The following is a 27214-nucleotide window of genomic DNA, read 5'->3' on the forward strand; positions in this document are numbered from 1 at the left end:
AATCCGCCATTTTGTCTGACAAAGCAGTGAGGGGAGTAGATTAACGTCGGTGGGCTTGAACTTGAAAAATGGTGTGTACTGACATCTTTCCACGGTTGAAACAACATTCCTTTTGATGTTCATTCATATTTATTTGATGCTATAAATGAACTAGTAGGAAGAGATGATCGGTTCACAAACCGTTTGAACTGAGGCACTACAGCGATCTGTCACGACACATTAAAGAGCAACAAAACGGTATTTATTGTTTAAATTTCTTTAAAAATGACAAAATTTGAGACTTTGTTTCATATCAAAAGTAACTTGCTCTGTCTTGTCTGTTGACGCGTTGTCAGTGTCCTCTTTGCTCCGCGATGTATTTTTCACTGCGTGAGAACATGTGTGGTGTTTAGAGCGGCTTAGCTTGTCGGACGTAGCAACAGTAACTAAAGGGGGTGGGTCTTTGCGAACGGTCAGTTGTTTTAATCATTCCACTAATCATGCAGTTAAACATTCGATTTATTCAGGTGACAATGCCACGTCAGTGTTTTCATGCAAACTTAAGTGTTATTTATGTACAATTAATGTGATAGCACAGTTGTGATCAGTTATAATTTGTATGTATGTGTGTATATATGTATGTATATATATATATATATATATATATATTTTTTTTTTTTTTTATGGTCATTTGACATAAAATTACTTAGTCACCATTTAGTCATATTATAGTTTATTTAATTTTACTCTGTTTATATAATCCACACCAGATTATATAAACACCGGGTGACATTGGAAGTGTTAATTTAACACTGGATGTTTTTGCTGTGTGATAAAAATTACATCTAATTTGAAAATAACATCATTAGCTCAGGTAGGCCAATCTGTGACACTATTAACTATGATTGATTTTCTTGAATCATATTTTTTTCTAGATTTGGATTTTTCAAAAACATTGTTAGTGCATATAGCTAATATCATGCAGTATTGTTTTTCCCCTTTTTTTGTCAACAATGAGCTTTAAAAAAATTCATCATGTAGATGCACATTTTGCTATGCACATTTTTCGCCACTTTTCACCTAGCAGACTACAACCTGAGAATTTATGCTGCATTGATTTACCATTTACTGTGGACTCAGAGGAAGAACCTCAAGGGCTGAGGGTGTCATTTGGGACAAGGCCTACATGTAAATTACTCACAGCAAACTTAAATCAACCATTACATTAATAACCTCGGCAAGCTCCACCTGTGCTCCGCCACAAAGTCTTGCCATCAGAAGCCTCTGTGTTCCTCTGGGTGAGTGATATCCAACATTGCTGCCAGCAGTTCTCTTTTTGAGATTGTCAAGTCGATGTCACATTCTTCTAGTGAAATTCCCCTTTGCCAAACTCGAATGTGCTTGCGTTCTAATTTTTTTTTTTTTTTTTTTCTCAGAAACTCTCCGAGGCCTTAATAAAGCAATTCTTTTGTTTTTTAAATTATTCACAAACACAGTGGAAAAAAGCCGCCCAAATCCTCAGAGCTGCTACTGGAATCCAAGCACCTGCCTCCCATAATCCACTCTGCTAAGTAGCACTCTAAATCATTTCCCTAAAAATCTCTGTGTCTTTTTCACTGGATTAATTTTCAGTGAATAGCCTCTGTCATTTCCAATTTGCTTACCTGAAACATTTCCATGGTGATGCTTGCGCAAAGACAAAGCACTAAAAGGCATGTAGACTTATTCTGCATGTATGTTTGAAGCATGGCATCCTGAATCCCCCTCTCAGAGCTTTCATCAAAACCATTCATGCTAGTGCGTCCCCACTGCATTAGCACCAGCCGCCAGTGAAAAGAGCTGTTATCAGGGGTCTATCTGTGAGAATGGATAAATTGTAGATCAAATGGGGCCTCTTAGACCTTCTAGAGCTCCACTTTTTACATCCTGCAAACGCCTATTGCTCAAATAGAAGAGGCGTCAGAACAACAGAGAAGCGCATAGCTGCACTTAAACAGGCGCTGTCCACTGCACACCTCTTACCGTTCCGCATGATCATTTTGAGATGCTTTTTCATTCCCAAATTAGAAAAATCCACCAGGCAAAAATGTGACATGCTGTTCTGGCATAATGGAATTGATGGTTGGCACCAATTCTGCTCTCCCGGGTTTGAGAAATCCCAGATGGATGTCCAACCAGGACGGCAAATACGCATCGTGCGTGTGCGATTACTAAAAAGATTATGGGTTGCACCCCGCACAATGCAGACACATGCATAAACATAAATAAACCATGATTTTTCATGCAGATGATCAAATCTAAAGGAAAATTTTGCCTTTGGCTGAAATCTTTTGTATAATGTTTATGGATCAGATTGGAAAGCTTTCTGGTTATCTAAGTTGCTGGCTACAGTTATTTCAGCCGATTGAATGTGTGTTCAAACAAAAACTATGATTGAAGTTTTAATTATTGCATTATTGGACAATTTAGGTGTGAAAAGTTACCTCGGAGAGTTCTTGAAGATGCAGTTAAATTAGAAGTTAAATTTCCTCTCATAATGATATTGTTGTTGTTTTTCATTTATTTTTTTTATGTATTTGAGATCTAACTTGATTTAACTTGATCTTTTGAGATGCATTCAGTGTGGAAGTTTCTAAAAGAAAATGAAATTTTATCTGAATATTATTAAACACTCTTAAAAATAAAGAGGGTTTTTGAAGTGATGCCATAAAAGAACCATTTTTGGTTCCTCAAAGAACCTTTTACTTAACAGTTCTTTAAAGAACCAGAGTGAAGAACATTTTTATAATCTAAAGAACCTTTTTCCACTATATAGAACCTTTTGTCCAATGGAAAGGTTCCATGGATATTAAAGGTTCTTCATGGAACCATTGATGCCAATAAAGAGTTTTAAAAGTGTACTGTATCTTACTTCAAAATCTTTCTCTTTCCCCACAGGGCTTTCCACTGGGCTTAAATGATGGTCACATTTATACCTGGACAGACGGTTTGAGAAGAAGAGACTGGCATGACAACGAGAGCATCAGGAAAGACGAACAACGTGTTGGTATGCATGCTAAATCCACTGAATATTTTAGATTAGACCTTTTCTTTCTTATAATTGATACTTGTTCCTTTCAAAGCATATGCAAACCTTACATTATCACAGCATAAAGGACATCAACCAGACTAAAGAGGGATGATTTGATGATGATGACGTTTTCTTTATGGCTTTCATTTAGGTAAGACATTATTTTAGAATCCCTGCCAAGCTGTCTTTGTAAATCATCTAGTTGCCCCTGAGGCTAAAGAGACTTTATTGATCCATCTGAATTTACGGCTGGTTAATAATGTAAGGGTGTCTTTTTGCTGTGTTAAATTTTAGCTGCATTATGTCCTCGGCAGTTAAGGATATAAATGGCTGTCAAGGTGCTTACTTTGGTGTTTATTTTATCCAGCAATTTTCGTCCGGTTTTCAAGGATGACCCAAGGTTCTTGATAGGATATGTTTTTTTGGGTAAGCACAATTTGATTTGCCTAATTCTTAGACTTGTTTACAGTTTCAACTATAAATAAGTCAATAACTGACATGGATAGTTATTGTTGGTATTGTGCCAGCAATAACACCAGACTTATATGCATATGCGTCCATAAAATTCACATGATGTACCTTTTAATAAATGTTATTGTGTTGCTTTAGTGCCTCGCATACCCTCAAATGCCTATTAAGTGCCTGCATTTCCTTTTGGGTGAATGTATTTTCTCATTGCTGTGCTTTTACATTAGAAATGATTTTCAACTGCAGACAATTCAAAATACTCTTAAATCCCTAATTCTTAATGAAAGTGCTCAGGAAAGCAAATAATTGTGTCCTTGAGGTGAAAGTTCTTTGGCTCCAGATTAATATATATGAAAAAAGGTCTCCAGAAAGAGGCTTGTTTTATAGCCTTTTGGAATAAAAAGAAAGTCACTGTATTAGGCAGGGAGATTTGTCAGATTAGAGGAAGGATGGCTTTTCTGGCGCCTGTAGGCAGGACCACGTCTTTCTGCATATGGCCCACTCGGCCCAACTGTTCTGTGTTGACCCATCACGTTGGAGCATGCTGCACTATTCTATCAGAGGGCTTTCAGTGCACACCATCTGTTGTGACAAATCTTATGATAGCAGCCTCTATTATAAAAAGCCACCCGCTATTTTTTCATGAATCTAGTTCATTGGAGATGGTAGTACATGAATGCCAGAGAAAAGTAATGGATCTTCCCAGAACCATTTGGACAGGGCCAACAAATTACAATGCAGGGTGGGGATCTGAGTATTAAAGCTGTCCAAATTGTATTTATTTATTTATTTATTTAGATTACTGCTGAAACATACACATAGGTTCTGAGGTGGAGCCGCAATGGATCGAACTTGTTGGTCCAGCACATCCCACAGATGCTCAATTGGATTGAGATCTGGGGAATTTGGAGTGACCGGTTTGTGGTTTGTCCCTCCTTGGACCACTGTTGGTAAATTCTCACCACTGCTGACTGGGAACAACCCCCACACACACACACACACACACACACACACACACACTAAATTATTTAACACTTTGAATAAGCAATTGCTAGGTTTTGCTTATCTTCAAACTAGCATGAAGGGACCTTTACATCTAACAGACAAATACAATTACAGTGAGATTCAAGAATATTTAAAGTCCCCCTGTAGTCAATAATTTTATTCCTTAAAACTCATCTTTGATCACCAAAATGACATATTTAAATGTTTTTTTTCCTGTGAAAATTTTTTCATGCTTTAAAATAGCTTGAATGTAACTCTACATCCTTGCCACATTTAATATACGCGGATCAATGGGTATGTTTACATGTACCAATTTTCGTCAATCCGAATGAATTGAATCCGATTGCAGATCTGTTTACATGTACTCTAAACATTATAATCTGATTCAAATATCTATGTGTTTTATATACATTCCGATTAAAACTTTTGCGCACATGCTGTGCGTGTTGCGTCATAACAATCACACTTGTGGAGACAACCATGGATGTGACACCAACAAAGCTCATTGTTATTTTTGCCCTGTTAGCATACACATTCATAAATCTTTACAACTAAAGACGTGAACGTGAACTTGCGCACTGTGTAATGCATGTCAACATTGCACTGTGCATGTGCCCCTGAGACGTCTGAATACTATTGAGAAAGTAATCGGATTCAAGCGTTTACATGCTTACATTATATTTTGTGTTGTTGGATTAGATTAGAAAAGGAATAAACCACCCCTTCCAATTTGATCGAAATTTCAATCCAATTGAGCCATCAATCCGATTGCAAATGGATTATTTGGGTGCATGTAAAAGTAGCCATTGAATATGCAAATTAGCCCCACTTTGCACGAGCTCAGAGATCCACTCGGTCAACTTGCTGAGGTAAACGCTGCACAATGGTATCGCTGTTTACAACATAGGACACATGACCGTCGCAATTAATATGATTAGCCTTTTGCTTGACTGTTATTAAACAGCTAATAATGTGTTGCTAATGTTACACGAACCATGTTCCCATTAGCTTTCTGCCTTCTATCAATCAGTATCCTTACAAATGCTTTGAACAACTCAGAACTTCAGTGGAGAAAGGCATATAGTTCAGCATAACATCGTAATATACATCACACACCTGCTATATTGCTAAATCTACCCGATTTTTCACATCAACAGAAAAATATACTGGGATAACCTGGCTTCTTTCGAAACTCCCCTGCTAGTTCACTGTTAATGATATGCTAAAGCCTGCCGGCACGTTGACGTGATTGGTTACAAGGTAGTTTATGATGCCACAGACACCAGCGATTTCAAACCGTGGGTTGAGACTGTCTTTTTTTCACTGCAGTTTTAAGGAGAAAATACTCAGCAATGGTGTTGACATATGAATTTGCACATGGCTTGTCTTAAAGCATATGAAAAAAAACACCACATAGACATATAAACAACATTAAAAACTCGATTTTCACTTTAAGTGTGGAGATCCTGGTGTGTAAAATTGCAGTTATATATAGGTTACATCTCATTATGAAATTTGTGAGTAGACACAGCACAGAGGTCTAGCTAATCCAGTGCAGAAACAGTATTTATCAGATATAGTGCTTGTTGTGCAATTACACTAGCTGAAAAAAGAAAAAAAAAAACTTTTGCTTCTGTAATGCACACTGCCTGTCAGTGATCAAACCCACAATGCTTTCTGAAGCTTTGCCCCAAAAGTTCTGATAACAATAATAAACTCTGCATGGAGCTGTTGTACAACGCTTTTAAGAGGCAAACACGTGTACACACTGAGAGCTTGTGCGTAGGAGTATTAAAATCTGTAATTTTGCATTATGATTTAAATGTTCTGTTTAACTCTGTTATCAAGCCAGAAAATGCCAGAGGAGTGGGTGTGAGGTTATTGTAATTATGCACATGTCACAGCGAGATGACTTTGTGCTGAAATGCACTAAGGGATGCATTAAATGAATAAGGTTTACATACAGTATATACACAGCATATATACACACGTTTATAATAGAGATGCACTGATGTATCAGCCGCCAATTTTAATCAGATGATTTTTGATCAGTTTACAACAATCGCCATATTGGCTGTAAAAAACTGATATAACAAACCGATGGTTTATTAATTAACTGCGTGAAGGCATTGAGCTGTATCATGTCTGTTGCATAATCCAACATTTTTCTCTGGGTAAAATAATTAAATACTTGCCAAAACAAAATGAAATCTGTATGAAATACAGCAAGGGTCGTCAATAAGCATCACCCGGGGTCAGTGTGAATAACATTCGGCACAATTGAACCGTGCAACACTGTCACTGTCCCAGTTGGCAAGTGCTGCATCTATGTGAAAGTTTATTCTTTGCATGTGGTTTTAAGTCTTGCGAATTTAAATATTCAAGTGCAAGAAGACACAAAAGAGAACTCAATTCTACTCACTGTGTGAGAAGTTCGCACACAACCATAGCGCGTACCCGGAAAGCAGCGTCTCAGACAGCGCACGAATATTGAATGGAGTTGTCTTTCACTTCTTCTAATTCACACAAAATTACATCAAAATGGCCATCTTGGTAAGTATCCTTTTAAACATAGTCGGTTATGTCTTAAATGAATGTAAACAGCTGAGAAATAAAACGCTTTTGTAACAGTATATTAGATCCGTGCTGCTCTTAAAGTGACAGCAGCCTAATATTCCTGCTGCGCTGCTGTGTGCGTTTTAATGTTTATCAAACAACAAAAGACAAAAAATTGCTCACTACTCTTGACTAAATAACTTTTGTAACTTTAATAAGGCTTAATATGTATTAAATTTATACAGTGAAGAATATGCAGTTTACTTTATTACTTTTCTCTGAAAACTACTGTTAAACCTACCTAAAAAGCACAATTTATTTAATTTGTATCTTTGTTCTGTTGTATTTATGTATTTATGTTGCCCTGCTGAATGAATCCAAATGGATCTAATCCATGTTCATTAAAAATTATTTGATGATGCAGCAATAAACTAGATATATAACTTAATGCATGCATTTTTAAACTTTTCTAATTTAAAACATGATCAAAACACTGTCTATTTTAATGACAAAACTTCCAATAAAAGAGCAAGTGACAAATATCGATATAGGTATCGGAATCTGTGAATAATTGTTTGTTAAAATCGTTATCGGTTATCGGCCCAAAAACATCCTATTGGTGGATCCCTAGTTTATAAACATACATGCATGCATACTGACACAGACAGAACCACAGTTATCTGCTTTGCTGGATTGTTCTCTTAATGCTCCTCTTTAGCAGAGCTGGCAAAAGCATGCGAGAATATATGTATTAATGATAACATCATTACAAAACTTTGTATTTAACTTAAATAAATTTGTATTATTCTTACTTGAACGAATAACCATTAATTGGTGTTGTGAGTTTTCTTTAATTCTGGTAAAATTGCATATAGTTTAAATAATAATAACATTACACATGTATAACCTCTGTGCCATGGAGTTTTTGTGTGCCTTTGATTATTTTTGTTTGTTTGTTTGTCAGGTGACATGAAATTATGAAAATATCTATAGATCCATTTGACAAAAAGACAAAGACTCCCTTATGTGTTGTTTTGTTTTGGAAACGTTCTATACTTTCTATTTTTTGCACATCAAAGAGGATATCTTGCATTGAATTTTCTGTTCTCAGCGAGAGATCAGACAAAAGATCTGTCGGAATGCATTAATTACACTGATAGAATGGTGGTTTGGTTTTGACTTCAGCCTGTCATGAAGAAATTCCCCAGAGGACTATGAAAATCAAAGTTAGAATGTTGGAAAAACCAATACTCTCTGTATAAATATCTTATTTTCAGTTATGAAGTTTGGTTAAAGCAGCAGCATGAGAAGTAATTGACATTTTGATCAGATTCAAATCTCCCATGCAGGTAGATGAGAGAATATTGCTATCAGCTCTCTGTAGTAAGACCGTCTGCCTTCGATATGAAATATTAGTTTATGTCAATTAATTGGTTCCAAGTAAATTAAAAACTACATTGATAAAAAAAAATTATATAGCAAAGGAAACAAACAATTGGTGCTTTACACTGATGACAAATAAAAAAGCCTGATTTTTTTTTTTTTTTTTTTTTTTTAATGTGTGTCTATCTGAATTATTTTTAACATAAAAGCAGCCATTTGTAAATTGAATATGTCTGGCCTCCGGTGTCGTCTGCTCTGCTTCCCGTTATTTTTAGCTGTACAGAATGTATGCTACTTGATATTGCAAACTGGTACTTCTTACCATATTATTTTTATTGTATTATCATAATTATAAACACACTGATTTGTATTTTAAATAGTTGTGCAAATTGTTTTAAGGTTTACTGCACTGTTATTTTTTCTAGTTATTTACCTATAGCGGCTAATGAATCAGAAGTCACACATTCACAGAAATTCACAGAAAAAAGCTTACTTCCGTGTTGCATAATAAGATGGGTACTTAGATGTTTGAGAGCTGTTTTGGGATGCTACTGTAGATTTCAGTATCCATTTGGTATTTAAACAATCGGGAGAGGAAAAAATGTTGGTTAATGATTTAGGCAAGCAGCTGTTCTCAGGGTAATATTAGTGGCACTGATCAGTCAATTATACTCAGAGCATAAAGCATTCAAAATAGAATCATTTCTGATGAAAAGGTGCTGTGCAGCCTACATTGCTACTGCAGTGCTTATTCTCATGTTTCCTCAAAGAACGCATGTTTTCTTAAAACTGAAATGCTATGCACTGCTTCAGATTTGTTTTTGGCATTTTAAACGCCCACTGAAGTGTCTTGGCATTATTCAATGTGTTGATGTAATTTCAACTGAAACAGGAAGACAGGGCGGGATATATCAAACAGCCCTGCTCCTTTTTAAAAAATAGCCAATAGCTTTTCGTTTATATCACAGCTCGGCCAGAGCCGCTGAGCTCGGTAAAGCTTTGGTTTCCTTCTAATGTCTAACCGTTTCTCTTCCTAATCACCTCTTTATGGCTTTAAAATATAGCATTCTGTGCAGAATTCAAATCGGCGCCGACTCGCGAATATGATCTGCTCTGTGCTCTCGTGTCTCTGGACTGGAGCAGACTGTATACGCGCTGTGGCGGTTCACGTGACACTAACACGAAAACGGACTTCATTCGCGTCAATGGAAAGCATATTTACCCTGTCTGAATCATCCCCTATCCTATATATAGTGCACTATGTGCCATTCACCATATAGAAACTAGTAAATGTGTGAACAAATGACCGATTTCAGCCGCAACTTCGGCATCTGTTTATAGTGTAGGAGGGGGGCAGGACTAGAGAGCATTTGATTGGACAGAAGATCTGACGAGAAGCTGAAGTGCAGTGTTAATTTTGACAGCAAATTTTGATTTAGTTTTAGTCATAGTCTTTTGACTAAAATGCCATTTAGTTTTAGTCATATTTTAGTCATTGGAAATTGGTTTTAGTTTTAGTCTAGTTTTAGTCGACTAAAATCTAATTTAGTTAAATTGTAATGCATTAAGTAAGCATTTCTCTAACAATACACAGATCCAAAACACTGATATACATCTGATATTCTCCAAACTGTTTATGTTCACTTAAGACAACCAACTGTACTTTACTCGCCAAAGCAGATGGTTTTTGACCGTTCAAGTGCAAAAAGACACAAAAGAGAGCTCAATTCAGTACTTGTCAGGGACTGACACTTATCATTGAGGTACTATTACAGTTTTTGTTTATAATTTTGATTAGATTTAATTTTTAGTTGTGTGTTTGTCTTTTAGATTTTGCTTTTAAATGTCTATATAGTTTTTTATTTCTTTTTTAGTCATTTTAGTACACCAGGTTAAGCTAAAGCTTGGAAACTAGATGAAATAAAATAAGTTTACATTTTTTATATATTTATTTTTTCATTTCAGTTAACGTTTATTTCAAGTAATGAAGATTTTTTTATGGTTTTAGGTTTAGTTAACTATAATAACCCTTATACTTGTAAAATATATTTAATAATTTGTCAAATAATGTTGTTAGTCTTTCCTTCCTGTGACAGAAGATACAGTAGTTTACTATGAATTAAATAGAAATTAAATTAAATAGTTTATTGTGTAAACAAAATAACAATAATGACCAGGAAAAAATAATAATTATAAACCAGACTCTTATTCTGAAATGTCTGCAGTCTGCACTGTAGCAGGCTGTTCATTTAAGTTCAGATGAGGGAGATAAAATATGCATTCTTACAACCGTCTAAAACATATTACCATATAAACATTGTGTAGTAAACAATGTCATCAACATTCATCAACATTAGCAATCGCTTAACATAAATATGCGCTATTAATTGCGAAGCAGTCTGAAGTGCTGCTGTGCGAGCCTGTAGAGCTCGCAACAGCGCCGCGTTTTCCCGCGGTTAGAACAGCACGTTACACTTCAAATGTGCGCATCTTCCACACAGACTGGATATCTTCCCAAATCGTCCCTTTCTAACATTTGTCTCGTTTTTATTCATTGACGAAAATTAAAGTAGATTTTAGTCATAGTTTTAGTCATTCAAAACGCATTTTTATTTAGTCATCGTCTCGTTTTCATCCATGAAAAAACGTTGTTGACAAAAATTATGACAAATTATTTGTCAACGAAATTAACACTGCTGAAGTGCGATGTGATGTTATGAAAATCTGTGATCCATTTTAGCTGAAGTGAGAGACTGTAAGTTGCTTATATTTCCTAAATGCGAATTTTGTCATTGTTTTGGAACACATCAGCTTATCCATAGCCTTAAGGTTAACATATTAATACTAAAAGCTAAAAAAAAACTTAAATTTTGATTTCAGGGGGACTTTAAAGGGATAATTCACACAAAATGAAAACTCTCATCTGCTCACCCTTATAACATTAAAAGCTCAGGTGATTATTATTTTTTTTTCCCCCTGTAGAACACACAAAAAATGTTTAGCAAAATTTAAGCTACTAATGTAATAAAATGGGGGGGTATGTGTGTGTTTGTGTAATGTATCCACTGCAAGGCAAGTTGAAGTGAACCCATGTGTGCAGTTTGTTTAATCCAAAAACATGAACAAATACAAGATAAACAGAGACTTGACCTGACCTGACATGACCATGAACCACACTCACCTACAAGCAGGTTACACAGAACAGAGCTAGACAAGATAACAATGAAACATGAGGGCTATGTATACACACACACACACAGACTAATGACTAAACAAGACACACCTGTGAATAATCAACAATGAACCAATGAGAACATAGGACACATGACCAAAACAACCAATCAGCACATGACACATTAGGCTTGTTTGTGATGCATCGGGGCTGTGCAGACCGATCGGCGTATAATATCAAAGTGCTGCGAGAGTGATTCAAAAGCATAAGGAGTTGTATGCTCTCCGATCGCTCTCGCGATACTTTGATGTCATACGCCGATCGGCCTGCGCAGCACCGATGCATCTCGAACAAGCCTATTGACAAAGGGAGCACATGAGCAGCAAGGGAAGCATGACACAAACTGCATGAATAAAATGACAAAATAAAAGACATGAAATCAAGAACATGAACAAAACCCAAAACCAAACGTGACAATATGTATATACCATGGTTTGTCTAAATACTAAATTTTGATTGGCTGGAAGGTGTGCATTAAAATCGTTTAATGTACAGGTGGTTCCCACCAGTTTAATCACCGGACTGCTTTCATTGAAGCACACATATACGTCACTTTGAGGCCCTGTTTACACCTAGTATTAAGATGTGTTTTGGTCGATCGGATGATGACGAGGGAGACACATACCCGTTTACACCTGGTATTTTAATCTGTCTCTTTTGTCCACTTTCAACCACTTCTGTCCTGATTTCTTCGAGGGGAGGGTCTATGGGCAGGTAAATGTATGGGTTTTTTCAGATCTTTCGATCTAATGGACAAGATAAGCTCGCTCAATTTTTCATATGAATACGATCGGAGACAACGGAAAAACACAGAGAACATCAGCTTTCGTTTCTGCTCTGATAGCCACAAGACCATGGCGAACAAGGCGAGCGTGTGTTAGAAATCGGGACTAATGAGAGAACATTGTGCTTGGTACGTTTTTCATTTTCAAACCAAACTTGGGTCTCCAGCCAACAAAGTTTAAATCCCGTCTGGCTAGAACGCTTCTCATAATGTTTACGCATTAAGTCAGTAGGCGGAGAGAAGGCGGTCTTTTGTGGCTGTTCGAACACATTCGACCACATGAGCGTTTACACTGAAAGTAATCCAGTCGAATGCGTTTTCGACTACCTCTGGAAGTGGTCAAAAGTGGACAAGCACAAAACGTTTTACAGCCCGTTTACACCTGTTTTTAGCGTCATCCACTTGTGACCCGATTGACCAAAACACATCCTAATATCAGGTCGTAAACAGGGCCTCAGATCGGAGATCATGCTGCGCACACATAGAAACATTCAGGTGCACCAAAATGTATCAACGCTGCCCTGTGACTTTTCAATTCAGTTACTATATACTTTTGTTGTATGGAAAAGAGCAACACATGAGGGTGAGTACAGAATTTACAATTTTATTTGAATATTACTTTAACGATTAGTAGGGCTTCCATCAACTGTGACAGGCAGACACAGTGAAAAGTGGCTGAGACCATAATGTACACTGCAGAGCCAGCAACTCAGTCAGCATGTTAAGTCATCATACTAGAGTATGTCTGGTCAGCATTCAGCAAAAGGCCAGGCTCATTGGTTAAGCTGCTTCAGCTGTTCAGTCATAAAATAATAATAATAATCATCATAATAATAATAAAATAAACTGTCAGTTCTCACAGTGGTACTTTCTATCTTTGGAGTGGTGATACGTATCATTGTTAGTACACACATGCTCACCTTGCCAACATCCTGGCTGTGTTCAGCATGGTTGCTGATGTCAGACCGCATCTCTTTCAGGAAAAGGGGAGCATGGGAAACCGTACCCGCTTGTAGAGGACGAGTGTGATGACTCAGTATACAAAGAAAACGGCTTCAACATCTACGTCAGCAACAATATCGCTCTGGACCGCTCCCTTCCTGACATCAGACATCCAAAGTAAGTAGAGCTGATTCTCACATCTTGTTCACAGTAACCAGCCTCCAGAGCTGCACAGCTTGAGCTAGACATCAGTGTTTTAAAGATCCGTGGCAGGCCACACTTTCGCAATGTATTTAATTAATGATTTTGTCCTAAACGAGGAATTAAGTGAATTAGGATTAATTAATTTAGTGATTTCAAGGCTGACAGATTTTTTGTTTGTGTACCTTTGCTGTCAAATAACATAAACACAAGGGAGAGCAGTCATAACCATAAGGTTTTTTTTTTTTGTTTGTTTTTCATAAAAAAGTTCATAAAATTGCTAGCATAAAGCTTTGAGATTTTACCTCAAACTATTTTGAACATCAGTAGACCCTGTCAATTATACATTGTTATGAATAAAATTATGATCATAAAACCCCACATTTCTTAGACATTATATTTTTACTTAAAGATGCACCTTTTTCTGTCATTAAAATGTTTACGTATACAGTAAATAAGTCTATCAGGAGCCTAATAAAAGCTTACTGTATTTATTTTACAGTGGGTCTCTAATGGGGGAATAAAAAAGCATTGAGATAGTCGAAAATCACTTGTTTTTTGCTGTATACGTACTGTGTAAGTGCACCTTTTGTATTCTCAAAAAAACAAACAAACATTGTTCACAAATCACAGTTTCTACAAATATATGAGGCAGCAAAACTGTTTTCAACATTTGGTAATAATATAAATGTTTCTTTAGCTCTAAATCAGCATATTAGAATGATTTCTGAAGGATCATGTGACACCGAAGACTGGAGTAATGATGCTGAAAATTCAGCTTTGCCATCACAGGAATAAAATACATTCAAAATATATTCAAATAGAAAACAGTTATTTTAAACTGTAATAATATTTCAGAATATTACTTTAAGTTCAATTTTTACAGGTTGTAAACATACTTTATCACTAGAAAAACAAACAAACAAATAAATAATAAAATAACCCGTTAAACATAAAAGAAGTATTATGCAAACATTTAGGACATTTCTCCTTATATAGAACCTATTTGACTTAAGGGATTCTTTAAAATGGAGTCAAGAACCCTAGGGTTCTTTATACAACTCCATTTAACCCTTTTTTAAGAGTGTAGTGTTCAATATTTTGACTGGGTTCCATGAACATTCATTTATAAGAACATTTTCTTGCACAAATAACAATGAAAGGTTTTCTTGCTCCATGCATGACCATCAGTATTATAGCATAAAGCCTAAAAAACAAACAAATAAAAAATATGTATGAGTGTGGTTCACAGTCCATCCATTTAGCAAGGTTTAGAAGAGAGTCTGGTTCCAGACTTCCATCTAAATGAGCTCCTTGATGAATTGATCATTAATTGTTCTCAGAAGGCTCTGCACCATTACCTTCCCTTGAATGTCTCCACTGCCATGGATTTTCCCTTGGCAAGAACAAATCTCTCTATAACTCATGCACCAAAGAGTCAATGTCTGAAGGAGGACTCATTCGTTACAGTGTTGTCGATAACTAAAATATAATTTATTCTGCCTGAACGGGCTTCAGCATCTGCTACTGGCTTGCCAAGTTTCTAGGCTTTGATAATGTGAATGAATATGAAGTCTTTAAAACATATTTTTAGTGCCATTACAAGGTTAGACAATGTTCCACACCTTCTTGGTGAAAAAGTTTGTCTGTTGCTTTCCTGCTGTTAACTGTAAAGTTGTGTAAACCCCTTTCAAGTACTGCAGACAGTGTTCCGGTGAAGAGCCTGGTGTGGGGCTTTTATTTACATCTCCTATAAAAGCCTGTGGCGCTCAGTGTGGAACCTGCCAACAGACAGAATGTGAATAACTGTCTCAGTGCGAGAGCCAGCATGCTCGTGTATTCACTTTTAATGCAGGTAGCAGAGAAATACACAGATGCTGCTGCAGCGTCAGTGCTAACAGCAAGCAGAAGGAGCTGGACAGATTCCATGTTTTATGAAGTGAAAAGTGGCTGTGAGTTTTAAAAACACAGATATAGTCTCTTGAATACAGCATGCATAACTGTTCAAAAGTTTGGGGTCTGTAAGATTTTTTAATGTTTTTGACAGAAGTCTCTGAAGGCTAATTCACACCGTACAGACAAACGCCAACAAACACTTGGCGTCTGTTGCTTTCATGCGACTGAACATGTTCAATCAGCGTTTGTCCGTGTCTGTTGGGGCAGTGTGAACATGACAGTTAGTTTTCATAAATTATAAATTCAACGGCCAACTTGTTTTTTGGTGTTTGTTGGCATTTGTCTGTGCTGTGTGAATTGGCCTTTATTCTCACCAAGGCTGCTTTTATTTGATCAATACAAAAAAAAAAAAAAAAAAAGTAAAAATGTAAAATATTATTACAGTTTAAAATAAATAAATAAATAAAGTAATATTTAAATAACAGCAGCCATTACTCCAGTCTTATTACTTATTATCATCAGTGTTGAAAACATATCAATGTTGTGATGCTTAATATTTTTGTGGAAACTGTGATGCATTTTTTAAGGATTCTTCAAAGAATGGAAAGTTCAAAAGAACTGATTTGAAATAAAAGTCTTTTGAAATCCCCATACTTTTGAACAAAAGTATAAAGTGACACTAAATACTAAAAAATCGACTTCAAATAAATGCAAAAAAAAGTTTCCACAAAAATAGTAAGTAGCACAACAGTTTTCAGTGATAATAATCACCAAATCAGCATATTAGAATGATTTTGATCAAATAAATGCAGCCTTGGTAAGCAGAAGCAATTTATTTCAAAAACATTAAAACAAATCTTGCAGACTGAATGGAAGTGTGTATGTATGTAAGTATATATATATACACACACAACAGTTCTTTCTGGTTCTCGAATCTGATTGGCTGAGAGCCGTGCGATATTCTAGTTATAATAGCACTCCTACCTTTTCACCGCTTGTATCACTCCGCTTGAAGCGACTGTCATGCCGGCTGAGCAAATCCACTGTATTTTTTACAAATACTACACTTGTTGTAGTTTTAAGAGGTTTTTTTTTTTAGGTGAAAATGTAGTTGTTTAGACCTCAAATATGTGACTCATATTTAATCATAGCGCCTATATTACTATTTGTTTTACTATTTGTTTTGACGCTTTCGCAGATGCGAGCTCCAGGCCGTCAGCGGCCATTCAGTGCTCGTGTACCCGCCGAGAACAGCTTAATCTCGGCCAGTCCTTCGGGTATTTGCCGCTGACTCTTATGTAGATAGTGGTTAAACATATAATTAATTTGGGGTATATCAAATGGGCAATCTTTGGTCTTATTAATCTATTTCTTGTTCCAGAGCAAAACAATTTGGGTTAAGGGGGAAATTACATTTCATAACTATATTTAGGCTATATTTAACTTCAATCCTGTATTAGAGCGCTACATTTGTACGTTTGACTAAATTGTTTGCTTGTGTTTTTTATTTATTTGATTTTGTTTATTGTTTGCTTAAATAATATTATAAAATATTATTTTATAAAAATAATGTGCCGTATTTGCTATTAAGAAAGGGTCAGTGAATGAGAGAGTCAGAACAAGGAAGTTGTTTTAGCGCTGTGGAAAATCCCTTTAACTTTTAAAAGGACAAAAGACATTTTCCTCAGTGGATATTTAAACTGATTTTTTATGATGACTATATTATGGACAGCGACCTGAAGAATGAATGCTATCAGATGCAGGTAATACACTCGTTTAGTAGATTTCTCTCTCATAATACCATAAAACTGTACTCTACATAACACAATAAGCTTCAATGAAGTGACTCAGCGGTCCTTCGTTACTAGTTCTACGGTGACGTTTTAGAATTAGTAACGGAGGCTTGGTCAAACGGTCAACTTGAGATTTGAATCCATGGCGGAAGGAAGTAGTTCTGCACAAAAGAGGATTTTTAAAGAGACTCCGTTGTTATTCTTATTTATTTACACACTTGTGCCATCAAACTGTTGTATAAATGCAATATCACACGAGTAGGCATGCAATATGGCTGTATATCAGCACGCTGTGATTACCCACGGCCGAATCACAGCCTTGCTAATATACTGTACAGCCATATCGCACGGCTACTCATATGATATTGCTCATATATATAATGGTAGTGTTTATGTATTATGTATATATTAAAAATATATGCTTTTGTTCTTACTCCAAATGTACAAGTTTTAAAATAATAATAATAAACAAATGATGTCTAATTGAGTGCCTCAAGGGCAGGAATTGAAAACCACATCCTAATGGTGACACATGCATTACTGGAAAAGCATTTTTTATTTATTTATAGATTTTAGAACACAGCACACTTCTCTTTGCACAAAATAGAGTAGCCCAAATTGTAAAATAGTAGTGTTTTTTATGCAAATACATTTTCTTTAATACCGATTCAGAGAATTTGCTGTGAGAATTGCATGTTCCAGTAATACACATGACACTGTCTGGCTATTAGTATGCAAATGGAGCGCCTTTTTCTTCCTGAACTGTATTTCATTAGTAGACTGATCTGACAGGTCAGACAGGGCTGTTTTAGATGCTGGCTCCTCTCCAGAATGCATTTGTGCACAATGCTGGATCTCTCTATACTGTATTTTTGTTGTGTGTGTGTGTCTTTTTTTTTTTTTCTCCACCACCATCGAAGTGAAATGTTAATAAACTATGCGTGAGAATGATTATTATATGGAGGTGTATGAATTAGGACCGGCTTGTCAAGTTTGTCAGGGTGCTGAATTAGAGAGACCAGTATGAGCCATAAAGTGCCACTTCATCTGTCGGTGCCGGCTTTGTCGGAGCTCAATTAGCATGCAGATTTCTGAATGCTTTATGAGAGCGCTGGGACTGAAGGACCTCTCAAAACATTGATTTATGATCTGAGCTCTGTCGCCGTTGCCTACGGCGTTGGGGCAGCCCATACCGGTGCTTTTGTTTTCAAATAATGTTTTTACAGTTTGGCAAGATCTAGTGCAATAAGCGACAAGATTTATATTTCACACATCATTGTACTGCGGAGGCTTATGCGATGTTGAGAGTGTTTGTTAAGTGTCTTACAATATGTGGATTATACATTGATGCCCTGATTAAGCATTTGATGTAAAGCATAAGCAGCTAGTATTTGCCTGCCTCGCTCTCAATCTCACTCTCTCTCATTCTTTCTTTTCTGTAGCTGTAAGCAGAAGCTGTATCTTGAAAACCTCCCAAACACCAGTATTATCATCCCGTTCCATAATGAAGGCTGGTCCTCTCTGCTCAGAACCATCCACAGCATCACCAACCGCACACCTGACCATCTGATCGCAGAGATAATACTGGTAGATGACTACAGTGACAGAGGTAAGCGGCCGAGCTGTTCTTTCTCTCTTTTAGAGCATCTGCTTGACATCAGGGTCATTGCTGGTGGCTTTCTGCATTAGCTGCTCAAAATGAATGTTGAACAAAGCTTTGATAGTACTGGGTCTTTGAGTGCATCAAAAAGGTTTTTTTTTGGTCATTTATAGAGGTAGACAGGGCTTTGTCAATAACCATTGAGTTACAATTACAATGCTATTGGGTGTTTCTTCAATTGGTAGAGACTCCCTCAAAACTGGTTTTCTCCAACAGTGCATATACCGCTATTTCACGTTTGTTTTTTTTGTTTTTTTGTCAGTCAGATTAAATGTCCTTTTCACAACATAGTGGTGGAAATTATATTTTATACATTTGTTGGACTCCTTTGTCTCATTAAGTCTAATTTAATTGTTAGCATCTAAGTATATTTAAATAACATTTTCACACTTTTTTAATTTACATAAATTACAGCTTGATGCACAGTAAAAAATTTTATTCAATTGATATTTACCAAGATTTCCCCCTACAAAACTCTAGCATGCTCCTCACTGACACTTGCTTGAACAAGTACACTAAATTAAAAAAAAAAAAAAAAGTTCAGTAAGGGTCGTAAATGATGCCACACCTGAGGGACAGTTGTAATTTGTTGTAATTTGTGTGAGTTGTATATTAAAATATAATGTTTCATAATTTTATATATATATACACACACACACTATATTGCCAAAAGTTTTGGAACGCCTGCCTTTACGTGCACATGAACTTTAAGGACATTCCATTCTTAATCCGCAGGGTTTAATATAAAGTTGGCCCACCCTTTGCAGCTATAACAGCCTCAACTCTTCTGGGAAGGTTTTTCACAAGGTTTAGGAGTGTGTTTATGGGAATTTTTGATCATTCTTCTAGAAGCGCATTTGTGAGGTCAGGCACTGATGTTCGGGCCATGGAAACCCATTCCATGAAGCTCTCTACGTACTGTTCTTGAGCTAATCTGAAGGACACACGAAGTTTGGAGGTCTGTAGCTATTGACTCTGCAGAAAGTTGGTGACTTCTGCGCACAGTGCGCCTCAGCATTAGCTGACCGCACTCTGTGATTTTACGTGGCCTACCACTTCGTGGCTGAGTTGCTGTTGTTCCCAATTGCTTCCACTTTGTTATGATACCACTAACAGTTGACCGTGGAATATTTAGTAGTGAGGAAATTTCACGAATGGACTTATTGCACAGGTGGCAAGCTATCACGTTACCACGCTTGAATTCACTGAGCTTCTGAGATTGACCCATTATTTCACAAATGTTTGCAGAAGCAGTCTGCATGCCTAGGTGCTTGATTTTATACACCTGTGGCCATGGAAGTGATTGGAACACCTGAATTCAATGATTTGGAGGGGTGTCCCAATACTTTTGGCAATATAGTGTGTGTGTGTGTGTGTATATATATATATATATATATATATATACAGTCAAATCAAAATTTATTCAGACACCTTGAACATTTCATTCATTAATTCAGTTTATTCACTAAGATCTCAGAGTTAAACTGTGTCAGAAAAAAAGAATCTTAATTATGTCAGATAACACTTAAGCAAAACATGGTCAGGTCAAAGTGTCTGGATAATTTTTGGTTCCAAATTTTCATCAGTTTTACTGGTAGTCCACTGTATGAAGAATTTTTGGGTATAATATGTCACAGTTTACTTTATTTTGCTATCCTCACTTACATAAATGAACTATAGTGTCCTGCACCCACTAGTAAAGATATATCAAAAATATCTGAATAATTTTTGGTTTGACTATATATATATATATATATATATATATTATGATTATTTTTTCCCCAAAATGCAATAAATCCATGCAAGTTTTTTTTTTTTTTTTTTTTTCCAAAATGCAGTTAATCCATTGAATCAATATAAAAGTTATTTTTCATATTGAAACTGTTGAAAATACACAACAAAGTAAGTTGATCCACATATATGACAGCCTCTGAACTCGGTCAATACTAATCTTATATACACTGGACTAAAAATACATTCAGTCGTCGCTCCCAAAATGAATTCAATGAGGCATCTTATTAATTCTATAAATTAATTATGTCTCCTTTTGTCATTACCGATTAAAGAGTATCTGGCGCCACTGCACGGTTAAAATAAAAACAACACATTTGCCGAGTACATTGGAATTGACTGCAACTACCCAGGGGTGTCACTATACTGCAGACATTCAAATAGCAATCATGTTATGTTTTTTTTTTTTTTTTTTTTTTCGTTTGTTTGTTTTTTCTATCAGATATTTAGGATCAAAACTAGCAATGCCAGATTTTAAAAATTGTTCATGATTCAGTTTTGGGGACCGTGACAGAAGTTTGATGCTGTCGTGTGAGAACAAGCAACAGTCGGCATTTTTTCTCCTCCTGAGTGCCTCATCTTCTTAATCTCATCACGTAAATGATTCGATTTCGATGGCTTATGTTTGTTACCCACCGCAGAAACCACCACATGTTCATCAATGCCGTCACAATTATTCATTTTTCTGTTTTTGTTGATCACAAAGCACAAAATAGATAAGGAAAACTAGGATACCGGGTGTATTCAGAGCGCCGCCATTACTGTTTACAGTGCGTGGAATGATGCGCTGTGATTGGTTGAGCGGCTATATCGCATTCTGCAGAGAAGGGAGAGTGCCGTTTGTCGCGGTTTGGAAAGAAAGAGAGAAAACATGACAGAATAACATGGTGAATATCGCATTTTGAGTAAAATTGAAAATTGACTTTTCAATACTGACCAGATACAATACTGATTTTGGCAAGAACTCAATTTTTTAAAAAATGGCGTTGATCGCGTTTTGGAACCAAACTCTTCATGTATATTATCATTTGTTACCATTTTTATATGTAACATTTCAAAGACAGTATTATTGTGTCAGTCTTTCCATTTTTGATCATGAAAAGATGAAAGTAGGGCGCATTCCGCTCATTGTAAGATGCTGTAGTGGAATGCAGTAAGATCAAGACATCAGGAATGTGTCTTCGCATAGAGACGCAATGATAGCATGCTGTTGAACACTATAGCACCAAATACTCTGCCTTTTGGAACAGCATCCCAATACTTCACACAATAAATCAATAAGAACATCCCACCGCACAATGCCCCTCTGTACTACAAGACATCTCAGCCAATAACTTTCCATCTCACTGCTGGGCATGCATCACTCCTGTGGAGAAATAATGGGAGAGCACAATAGTGAGCATGTACTCTGCTCTGGCCTGCTCTGTTCCCATTACAATACTCATGTCCAACTGAAATGAGCTGCCATTAGACTGAGGCATCTTGCATTGTTTGGCTTATGATGATAAAAAATGTTGCTTTTTTTTTTTTATTACACAAATGTGTTGTTTGTGTCGACATGTTTATATATTATAATACAGTGTTGCTTAATTCAGGCCATCTGCAGGTTTTCACTTGTGTGTGTGTGTATCCCATATATTCTGTAAAAGACAAACTCTGCTATGTTAATCAACCCAAGCTCATTGGTCAGTTCTCTTTAATAATGAGCTCATATGAGATGCAGATTCTCTCTCAACAGATTTTTGACCTAGAGCAAGAGTAGCAATAAACTCTCAAAGCATAGAAAATGTCAGTTTTCTGGCATTTCATTGATTTGAAAGCAGATCCACTGAAAAAGCACTGAATCTCCTGTGCATTCGTCAAGTGCTTGTATGAGTCATTTATGTGGTTTAAAGAGTTTAAAGAGAATTTTTAGCTAGATGCATTGAATGCTCTCTGTGACAAACATTTGTCGGTTTCCTCAGATCTCTAGCAATGAGAGGTAATTTGGTCAGCCAGTATACAGAAAAAAATGAATGAGCTTTCCTGCAAAAATGATTTGGTAGTTATATTTCATTCAGATTAAAGATTGACCAATAATGCCCAAGTGCATTTGAGAGGAAATAAGCACCTGTCAGTTGCGTCACCAGTCCCTCTAACTGCACTCTCTCTACACAAACACACAGAAGGTTGTGTGCAGCTGGTGGCCTTTTTGTCTGGACAGTCGCTTTTGAAAATGTTCAGTACCATCAATCACTACAGCCAAAAAACGAGTGAGATCTAATTAGCATAGAGCAGAGCACAGTCCAGAATGACTGACAGAGAGCCACACTTCTGCCACTCATAATCATTGGCTCTAACCAAAACCAGAAATGAAGTGGAAATAAAGTGGGCTGAAGTTATTGATTCCCTCATCCCCTTGTGTTCTCTTTTGTACCACTTATAATATCCGTTAGGGCTGGACGATATAGAAATCTCAGTATTTTTCACTTTTTTTTTTTTAAATCTTTGATCTCAATATTCATGAAATTGCTCTGTAATGGCTTTAAAAGTTTTGTTTTTCTTAGGGGCCGTTCACATGTCGCGTCTAAAAACGTGTGGAAAACGTGGCCACGCCGCTTTCTCCTTCTTTCCAAAGCGCTTGCGCTCCAATGGCGTCTGTTGTTGCTATGCAACCATGAACTGTGCTCTCCATGAAGATGAAGAAGTTTCAGCAAAGGATAGATGGATTTCTAGCCCTTGCATTAGCTCTACTACTAGATATATTTATGGAGATGAGAAATAAAAAACAGCCTTGTACAGCTATGATCAGCTGATCGTCCTTCTTGGCTGAGCTTTCAATGTTTTTTTTTGAGGAAAGGACGAAGCTGTTTGGTTGGTTCTTGTCACATGACCTGTGGTGCTCTTGCGGCATTCTGAAAAGTTGTGAATTTTTCATCTCGCTGCACCTGGAAAACATAAGCGCGTTGCACCGCATGCGCTTTGCTTCCATTATGAGCGCGCTTGCTGCGTGCCTACATTTGAAATAACGAACGAGGGCGCAAAAGACGCGAAATGTGAACGGCCCCTTAATCTTTTCCAAAAAAAAAAGAAGCTGAACTTTGGTAAAACTTTATTTCGATGGTCAGCTAACTCTCATTAGAGTATTAGTAGACTGTCTGCTTAATATCTGCTAACACTTTATTGTGATGATCCCCCAACAGACATTCTACTGATTATAAGTAACTTGTCAATGTCAATTTATTCTATTTACCCAAACACTACAACTAACCCTAACCTGACAGTCTACAACCCGAATTCTGGAAATGTAAGCAAATATTTTATTCACAATGGAACATAGATAACATAACAAATGTTTAAACTGAGAAATTTTACACTTTTATCCACTAAATGAGCTAATTTCAAATTTGATGCCTGCTACAGGTCTCAAAATAGTTGGGACAGGGGGCATGTTTACCATGGTGTAGCATCTCCTCTTTTTTTCAAAACAGTGTGAAGACATCTGGGTAATGAGGTTATGAGTTTCTGGAGTTTTGGTGTTAAAATTTGGTCCCATTCTTGCCTGATATAGGTTTCCAGCTGCTGAAGAGTTTGTGGTCGTCTTTGACGTATTTTTCTCTATAGGTGAAAGATTTGGACTGCAGGCAGGCCAATTTAGCACCCAGCTCTTCTACGACGAAGCCATGCTGTTGTATTAGCTGCAGTATGTGGTTTTGCATTGTCCTGCTGAAATACACAAGGCCTTCCCTGAAATAGATGTCGTCTTGGAGAGGAGCATATGTTGCTCTAAAACCTTTATATACCTTTCAGCATTCATAGTGCCTTCCAAAACATGCAAGCTGCCCATACCATATGCCTTGTCAGCCTTGTCCCTTACGCACAGAGATTTATCCAGTTTCTCTGAATCTTTTGATGATGTTATGCACTGTAGATGATGAGATTTGCAAAGCCTTTGCAATTTGACGTTGAGGAACATTGTTTTTTAAGTATTCCACAATCTATTTAGTATTCCACAATCACTTTTTCACAGATTGGAGAGCCTCTGCCCATCTTTACTTCTGAGAGACTCAGCCTCTCTAAGACATCCCTTTTATAGCTAATCATTTTACAGACCTGATATCAATTAACTTAATTAGTTACTAGGTGTTCTCCCAGCTGAATCTTTTCAAAATTTCTTGCTTTTTCAGCCATTTGTTGCCCCTGTGGCAACTTTTTTGAGACCTGTAGCAGGCATCAAATTTGAAATGAGCTCATTTAGTGGATAAAAGTATAACATTTCTCCATTTAAACATTTGTTATGTTATCTATGTTCTATTGTGAATAAAATATTGGCTCATGTGATTTGAAAGTCTTTTAGTTTTCATTTTATTCAAATTTAAAAAACGTCCCAAAATTTCCGGAATTCGGGTTGTACTAATGGTCTACTACAGTCTACTAATACTCTAATGAGAGTTAGTTAACATGTAGTAGTCAGGTTACTTATAGTTAGTAGAATGTCTAAAGAGGACCATCGAAATAAAGTGTAACCATATAAAAATACATAATCATAAACAGCAATGTTAAAAAAAAAAAAAAAAAAAATTATTGTAATAAAAAATGCCTCACTGAATGCTAACAAATGACACTAAAGAATCACTGAATCAGAGTTTTGTATTGATTCACTTAGTTTGAGCTGATTTACTGAAATGAATCAAACTTACGGAATTTAATGCTTCTAAAAATCAGTAGTCTGAGATGCTTTTTATAACATCTGTTTTTAAACTATATCATTGACTCTTTAGTGAACTTAAAATAAAAATAATTAAAAAGTGCAATATTAACAATCCTACATTTATTTTTAATATATGCAAGTAAAATCACAACTTTTAATGCTTCGGGCAGACGCTTATCAAAGCAACTTGCATTACTTTCAAGGTACAAAATGTACTGTGCAGTGAATATTAGTATATTGCCTAGTCCTAATATTCATACAGTTAATTTTAAAACATCTACTTATGAATAGATGGCCATGAAAAGACCACAGCGGCGCTCCTCACTTGTACTGTATGATTAATTTTCATGAATATGTAGAGCGTTTGTGTTTCTTCGACTCTGCTTAAAGTAAAGTATTTTTAGAGCGTTGCTAAAGTGGAAGCTCTGTTGGTGTCTCTCTCACCGCCAGCCTGGCTCTTATTGAAGATAAGCATTTCCACCACGTCTCACTCTGTGCAGAAGAGGCCTTGCTGGGCTCTCATTAATTGTGGATACAAATTAAATTCATGCCATGCATTTAATTAATTGAGAAACGTCCTCGTCATGGAAGCTCACAGTGGCATTCAGTAGCGTGAAGGTGCTTCATCACTGAACACTTTTGTTGTTCTTTCCTTGGCCCGGATGACTCGTTAAGGCTTTCAGAATGTTTCTTTTTGCTTGTGTGTTTAGCTAAGCTATAAAGTCAACTGCGTGATGATTAAATTCATATTCCCTTTAATAGATAGCATTCAATTAGAACATGTAATTAAAGCTCTCTTCTAATGAAACTAAATTAAATGGCTTGCATGAAAGATGACATTTGTGTAAAGGCAGATACAACACATGCAAGTCAGCATTCATTTTCTATTAAGGATAATTAAACTGCCATTATCATTGCATGGACATGTGTTTATACAGTAAATCAGTATTACTAACCATTAGTATATTGATAAATGCATACATTAGCTCTATGCTTACCATTGTTTCTGTTTGAATAGGGGTTGAAGATAATGGGTGCTTGAAGTAATATTCCGTTTTACATTTTTATATATATATATATATATATATATATATATATATATATATATATATATATATATATATATAAAAATATATTTATATATATATATATATGGTCAATCGGCAGCACCTATGTATAGCACAAGACCTGAACAATATGCACGTAAACATTATTTTTGTGTGATAAAATTGCTTACTAACATTTTCTTGTGTTATGTTCAGGTATGCAACTTTATGGTACTGTCGATGTAATGTCGTAATCACTGTAAAAATGATGTAAATAGCTTTACGTCTCACATAATACATGTTTATCGAGAATGAATACTTTTATAAAATTTTATTATTTAGATACTAGTGTTTACATTTTTGGGGGCGGTATACTCACCAAGGCTGCATTTATTTGATAAAAATACAGTAAAAACAGTAATATTGTGAAAAAATACACTTTTTTTTTATTTAAATATATATTTTTAAAATGTAATTTATTCCTATGTATGTCAAAGCTGAATTTTACTTCAATCTTCAGTGTCACATGACCCTTCAGAAGTCATTTTAATATGATGATTTGTGCTCAACAATCATTTATTATTAATATCAATGTTGAAAACAATTGTGCTACCCTTTTTTTTTTTTGTGGAAACAGTGATACATTGATACTTTTTTTTCAGGATACACTGATGAATAGAATGTTAAAACAGTCTCTATTTGCTATAGAACATTTTTG

At 36.1% G+C, this 27214-nt stretch overlaps 1 protein-coding gene across 1 annotated transcript in view; it reads left to right on the forward strand.

The window, feature by feature from the left end:
* Positions 1 to 27214, forward strand: part of galntl6 (polypeptide N-acetylgalactosaminyltransferase like 6) — a 205027-nt gene that overhangs the window by 41794 nt on the left and 136019 nt on the right. Inside the window, exons 3-5 of the mRNA XM_051905066.1 lie at positions 2917 to 3025; positions 13458 to 13596; positions 18752 to 18918. Coding sequence (XP_051761026.1) covers positions 2917 to 3025; positions 13458 to 13596; positions 18752 to 18918 — 415 coding nt within the window. The remainder of the gene's footprint in view (positions 1 to 2916; positions 3026 to 13457; positions 13597 to 18751; positions 18919 to 27214) is intronic.

Source organism: Ctenopharyngodon idella, chromosome 1, assembly GCF_019924925.1.
Source record: "Ctenopharyngodon idella isolate HZGC_01 chromosome 1, HZGC01, whole genome shotgun sequence".
NCBI lineage: Eukaryota > Metazoa > Chordata > Actinopteri > Cypriniformes > Xenocyprididae > Ctenopharyngodon > Ctenopharyngodon idella.